This window comes from Eschscholzia californica, unplaced genomic scaffold (assembly GCF_041429995.1).
Source record: "Eschscholzia californica isolate CP2 unplaced genomic scaffold, dmEscCali1.0.p SCAF_3, whole genome shotgun sequence".
NCBI classification, from domain to species: Eukaryota; Viridiplantae; Streptophyta; class Magnoliopsida; order Ranunculales; family Papaveraceae; genus Eschscholzia; species Eschscholzia californica.
The window spans coordinates 28,659,299-28,665,374 of record NW_028238420.1 but is presented as its reverse complement, the minus strand read 5'-3'; the positions used below and the strand labels follow the sequence as shown (position 1 = coordinate 28,665,374).

At 38.0% G+C, this 6,076-nt stretch overlaps 1 protein-coding gene across 1 annotated transcript; it reads left to right on the top strand.

Annotated features, from left to right (window-relative positions):
* Positions 1-675: 675 nt before the first annotated feature.
* On the top strand, positions 676-2,522 carry LOC147549371 (major pollen allergen Lol p 11-like). The gene is made up of 2 exons (XM_086670594.1): positions 676-907; positions 2,071-2,522. Exons 1-2 carry the CDS (start codon positions 691-693, stop codon positions 2,430-2,432), a joined length of 579 nt encoding a protein of 192 aa, XP_086526720.1. The 5' UTR covers positions 676-690; the 3' UTR covers positions 2,433-2,522.
* The last annotated feature ends 3,554 nt before the right edge of the window (positions 2,523-6,076 follow it).

The following is a 6,076-nucleotide window of genomic DNA, read 5'->3' as shown; positions in this document are numbered from 1 at the left end:
ATTTGTAGCATGAGGTGATTAGTTCTAGACTTTATTCATTTTGATGTATCCCACATCTGTCCAGAGTTTTTAGAGGGAGAGAATGAGAAAGAGAGAGAGAGAGAGGGGGAGAGAAAGAATAAAATGGTGGTATTCGCAGTGCCCAAAAATTATGATAGTGGTGGTCGGAATTTGTGGGGGAGGTGAGGATTAAGACTAGAGGCTAAAATACAAATAAATTTGAATTTGGACCAATAATAAATATGCACCATAAGTCAACCTTAATCGACCAAGTCTTTATTCTCAAAAGATTTTTCTTCATGCTCCAAAGAATCCACCTTTTGAAAATAAATACTCCTAACACTTGTAGGACAAAACCCGACTGCCTTTATGCCATAGAAGAGTGCCTTGGTGTGACGAATGATTTTTTGTTTTCTTTTACAAGAAAAGGGAAATTAATGGTCTGTTCCCCAAAAAGAAGGGACCATTAAGACTTTTATAAAAATGACAATTCAGATTTCACAGCCCAAGTCTTTCACAACCAGTCTACACGCATTTGACTTCCAAGTCAAGCAAAAAATAGCCATCCTAAATTTTGGCCCATACTGATGGCCTCTCTGTGATGCCCATAAAACAGAGGCAGGATGCTTCACTAATATTGTCTAAGTAGAAAACATGAAGAGAATGATTAAAGACTATTTCCATGCAAATATGGTTTTCTTCTTCTTGTTTTCGAGCTTCTCATTTTTACCTTCGTCAGTGTCCAGGTCAACGAGGAACCCTCTAATACACTTATCTAGTCGATCAGAGTTTTTAAAATTTGCAGGTTACGGTGAAGAAAAACTTTCATCGGTCTTCGTGACTGGTACAATTTTTTGTAATCTTTGTTCAAGGAAAGCTCAAAACTATCTTGCATCACCTATCTCGGGTATGTACTTCTCTTCTACTAATTTCTTGTTTTATTAAGAAAAGAATCACTTCCAAGTTTACAAACTTTAGGACAATGTTTGAAACATTAGTGTGATTGTCCATGGCCATCAGAGACGTAAAGATTTCTCACTAAAACTAGGTCTGGAAAAGCATTTTGTAACAATAATTTGTAACATCCCATAGTCCATACTAGTTATCAGAGACCTCTTTCCAATTTAAAATGGGGATAATTTGACATTGATCCTCAAATATTAGTGATATTTGTCCTGCACCCCAAAATGAAAATCTTTATGGCGTTAATCCTCACTTGCTTGGTTTCCATCAAATACCCGTTAAATGGCTTTTGTGCGAAACACGCGCATGTATAAAATACTGTATTACTTTGGGGATGTAGTACAAATATCACGAAGTATTTTAGGGTCGATGTTTAGTCATCCCATTAAAGTAAGTACTCATATTTTTTCACAACAAGCGAAACTACTACTCCCTCCGTCTCATATTCATAGTCCATTATCGAAACTCACCCGATTCATTTTTGTTTTGTGTGTTCCCATATTGTCCTTATTAATAAGAATGTTAACAGTTATTGTCATTCAATCCAGTGACTTTTATTGGACAAATGTAGTACATGCATTATCTTTCCTAATAAATGCACTTGATATTGATAGAATTAAGGAGGGGTATATTTACCAAAATATTGGATATTATAGGCTATGTATGGTTGGGACTTTCATTTTGAGACAACCCAAAAAGAAATAATGGACTTTCGTATTGAGACGGAGTGAGTATAATACTGGAAAAAATGTATATAAGAGAACAAATCTTCTAAAGATCGTGATTTTCATGTAATAAACAAATAGACATTTTCTTAGTAAAGCTATTGCCATTATTCACTATAAAAGATTTTTTTTTTGGAATATGGACTACGATATACGTTAGTCATCACATTACATTACATGACATTGATACATCATCAAGATGTGATAAGCACGATAACCGTTTAAATGAAACTAGGAATGAAAGAGGCCTAAAGCCCAACAACATACTAAAGAGGCCTAAAGCCCGACAAACTTATTATTATTATTTCTATTATAACGACCGTTTTGAGACACTACTTTTTCACATAATTAACCATCTCAATTTTGTTATGCTTTCTTGTAGGTGCAATTGTACAAATTTCATGCAAACATAGTAACAGAAATGAATCAAAGTGGGAAGTAAAAGAAACTACGGACGAGTATGGAGATTTTAGTATTGATCTTCCTTCTCGCTTCCATGGAATCCCACACTTGGAGAGGGCATGTGTTGTCAACGTTCTCAAATTGCCAAAAAATTCACCTTGTGGATTGACCTTCTTTAGAAAATCACGACGGATAAGATTATCATCGAAGGAAAATGGCACTCGAAATTTTATAATCAAACAGATAAGATTAACTCAGGGTTGTGGTATTAGGATCCACCCAGATCATGGACCCGAACGGGTCCCACTTGACCACTCGAGAGCCCAATTACTTGGGATGTAGTTAGATAAACTTAGTTAAACTTGTTTAGATACTATATATCACTGATAGACATACCCAGATTCATTCATATATACCTATATATAAACACTTGTATTTCAAATTAAAGAAATATAACAGAGATAATCTATCTCCATCTCTACCTTTCAATCTTTTTTCCTACTCCATCTCTAGGCTGCTCTCTCTCTCTCTCGATCCCCTCTTTGTCTATTAATCATGATGTTAATACCTCTTCACATGGTATAAGAGCCAAAAAAATTTAATCCATAATGACTACTACCGACATTTCTTCTAAGACTAATGGCAGGGAATTTTGCGATAAAATCAATCTAACACGAAGATGAGGCATTCGTCAAGTTCAACTAGTGGAAGACCTTGATTAAGAAGCAGACTGGAAAATCAATCAGACATTTGAGGACTGAAAATGTCATGAAATTTTGCGGTAACGAGTTTAATAGGTTCTGTGAAGACCAAGGGATAATGTGACACCACATGGTCAGAAAGACACCGCAGCTGAATGGTGCGGCAGAACGTATGAACATAACGCTATTGAAAAGAGTTTGTTTTATGCTTTCGAACGCATGGTGTCTGAAGTGTTCTGGGCTGAAGCAGTGAACATGACAACATATCTGGTAATTTCTTCTTGTACATTTATTGAGTGTAAAAATCCGAATGAGCTATGGTCTGGTTATCGTGCAAAGTATGAGAACTTGAGGATTTTTGGTTGCCCTCTTATGCACATGTTAAAGAAGGTAAACTGGAACATAGGGCTAAGAAATGTGTATTTCTAGGGTATGAGCCTAGAGTTAAGGGTTATTGGTTGTGTTATTTGGATGGGAAGTCAAAGAAGTTTTTTATAAGTAGAGATGTTACTTGATGAGTTGTCAATGGTAACTCGGAAGGAGAAAGTAACGGTTGTTGATGTTCAGGAGAGTGTTCACAAATAGTTACAGAACAGGTGAAGTTTGAGATAGACACTTAAGAAGACGTCAAACCTCGAATAGATGAGAAAGTGTTGGATAAATATGAGCAAGCTAAGGACGATGACCTCAGATAGATCATCGCGTTATTGCCGCAGTGAAGTAGGTTTCACCAACTGAAGCACGTAAATCTCTTGTATTATGTTTGATTGTTTATTTCTTATTGTGTTTTTTGGTGTACTTCATTTCGTCATAACGAACCATACTCTACAACATTGGTTTTTCGAACACGGGGTCGTTCATCAATGCATTTATACTCACACCCCTCAACAAAATGGGGTGGTTGAAAAAAACATCGCGACATCATTGAAGTGACCCAGTCAATTCGTCTTCAAGCCCATCACCCTCTTTTCTTTTTGATGAGTCATGAAAACGTCTCATTTGAATCTCTTAAGTTGGGCTAGTTAGTCTATTTCGAGCAGTTACTCTGGTGAATTGTGTGTTTCTCTTTCTCAAGTGTCTTTTACGGAGTTCAGTATGGAAAACAGATAAAATCAAGAGAAAGACATACAAAAGGGCAGTTTGGTCATTTGGGTTTCTGCTAACTTGACCAATATCGATGATCGGGTGAAAAGTAAAATCAAAGACAAGCCCGTGGGTGAAAACAGAAGTCAAATCGGGATTCAGATGGTCTAATTAGAGCAAGTTAAACTTTGGGTTAAAATGAAGTCAACTTTGGAGATGTCAAAGACACGTGGTGAACAATAAGGAAATGGATCAACGGATTGGATTTATTTCAGGATTACTTTGGTCTGTGAAGGGTATATTTTGGGTGTGCAGGATCTAATGATCCAGTGCAACCTACCGCAACTCTTAACCAAATGGCCAACATCGGTTTGTTATGATCCAACGGCTTACGGTCTTCCAAAGCATGTGGCTAAATCTAAAGGAGTCACGTCCCACGCGTTTTACTCAGTTGAGATGCACCATATCGTGTTCACTTAACAATAAAGATACAAAACGGCCAGATTCATTCTTTCCCTCTCTTTCTTACGTCTCCTATCTCTTCAAATATGGAATGTGGTTTTAACAGTAGAGAGAGAGAAGGAAATAAAATTTGAAAAGATAGAAATGGCATTTTTGAACAGAGATAAATGGAAAGAAGGAAAGATTGATGATCTTTTCGGCTTTCCTTCTTGTCATATTCAGAGAGATTAAATGAAAGAAAATGGGAAGATGAGAGATTGACGGGTTGAGGATTACAGTGATAATCTGGACATAGAGAAAGAGACTTGAGATAAGTTTTTTATTTCTTTATCTCTCATCTCTATCCTCAAAAAATTTTAAAGAAAGAAAAAAAATAAGAGCTGGAGATATTTCAGAGATATTAGAGAGACATGGTTATAGATTGAATTGGAGATTTATCTCCATTACTGTTTTTAGAGGATTAAAACGATTCGGCTGGAAGAGATCTTTAGAAACAGAGATTCGATTCGGGGTGATGAAGGAAGATAATTTTAAAAGAAGAATGAAATATTTGATTGATGGTTGGAACAGTATTTTTACAGAGAGAGAAGGATTGAACAGATTGGGGAGTTTCTTTCTTTCACTATATTCTCTATCTTTTTAAACTAAAAGAGAGATAGATGGTGATGATGCATAAAATTTCCAGACGTTGACTAACGTCTGAAGAGTCAAGATTAGACCTGAAGTCTACTGGGTCAGCCCGGCTTAAGGCAACAGGACAGCTGAGTCCCTGATGGTCAACCAAATATTCCCCTAACTGAGAGGTCGGCCAGAAGAAATCAGCCCTGCAAAAGTGCCCTTGGCACTGACAGATCAGCCCTGGGGTCTTCAGAGGAGTAGGGGGGGGTTCTAAACAGGTCCGGCCAATGTCTTACGCCCAGAACTGGGGAGGCAGCATCGCTAAGCGATCTATCGATTTAATTCCGATCCAGAAAGATCTCAGTCGGCTACACATCTCGAAGTGTTTAAGTCAGCTTGAACTCCACGTAACTAAAGGAGGAAACTTCTCTCCTAGAATCTATCACATCGGCAAGATATCTACGAAGGATCCTTGAACTTAAGAACTTCCACTTATCAAAGATCTGAGATAGACTCTAAGGGAAACCCTGGATACTCAAGGGAGGAAACTTTCCTTTCGGATTGACGGCAACCGTCTCATCACCGCCGCTAACCACAGTCGGCCTAACATTGCCTATAAAAGGTCCCCCACATCGTCCTTCAGAGGACACGATCTCTTGCCCAAAAAAGATCACAAGAAACTCAGAGTTCCCATAACTCGCCCCCCAAAAGGATTAATCAACATTCATTCTTTTACTGCAAAGAGCACCCTGATTGGCTTGAGCTTCGGAGTGGTTTTCGCACCCTTTGCAGGTTTTCCCCCTCGGGAACAGACGAACAGGAGCAAGGAGAAAGGAGCAAGGAGCAGGAGCAGGGAGCAAGGACGAGGAGCTGATATAAGGAGAAGCAGAGCAGGAAGCAGAGCTAGAAGCAGGAACATCAGGCTGAGCAACACTCAATCTAACAGAACAATCAGACATAACGGAGGTTGTCATGCATCAACTCCCTTTTTCATGCTGATATAACAGGAAAACCATTTTTGTACATCAGCAGATGGCAATAGACCGTAGAAAGAGAAACAAATTTTACAACACTGCTATGTAAACTTTGGGCCTTGTACTTTACAAATGGGCCTAATATGTA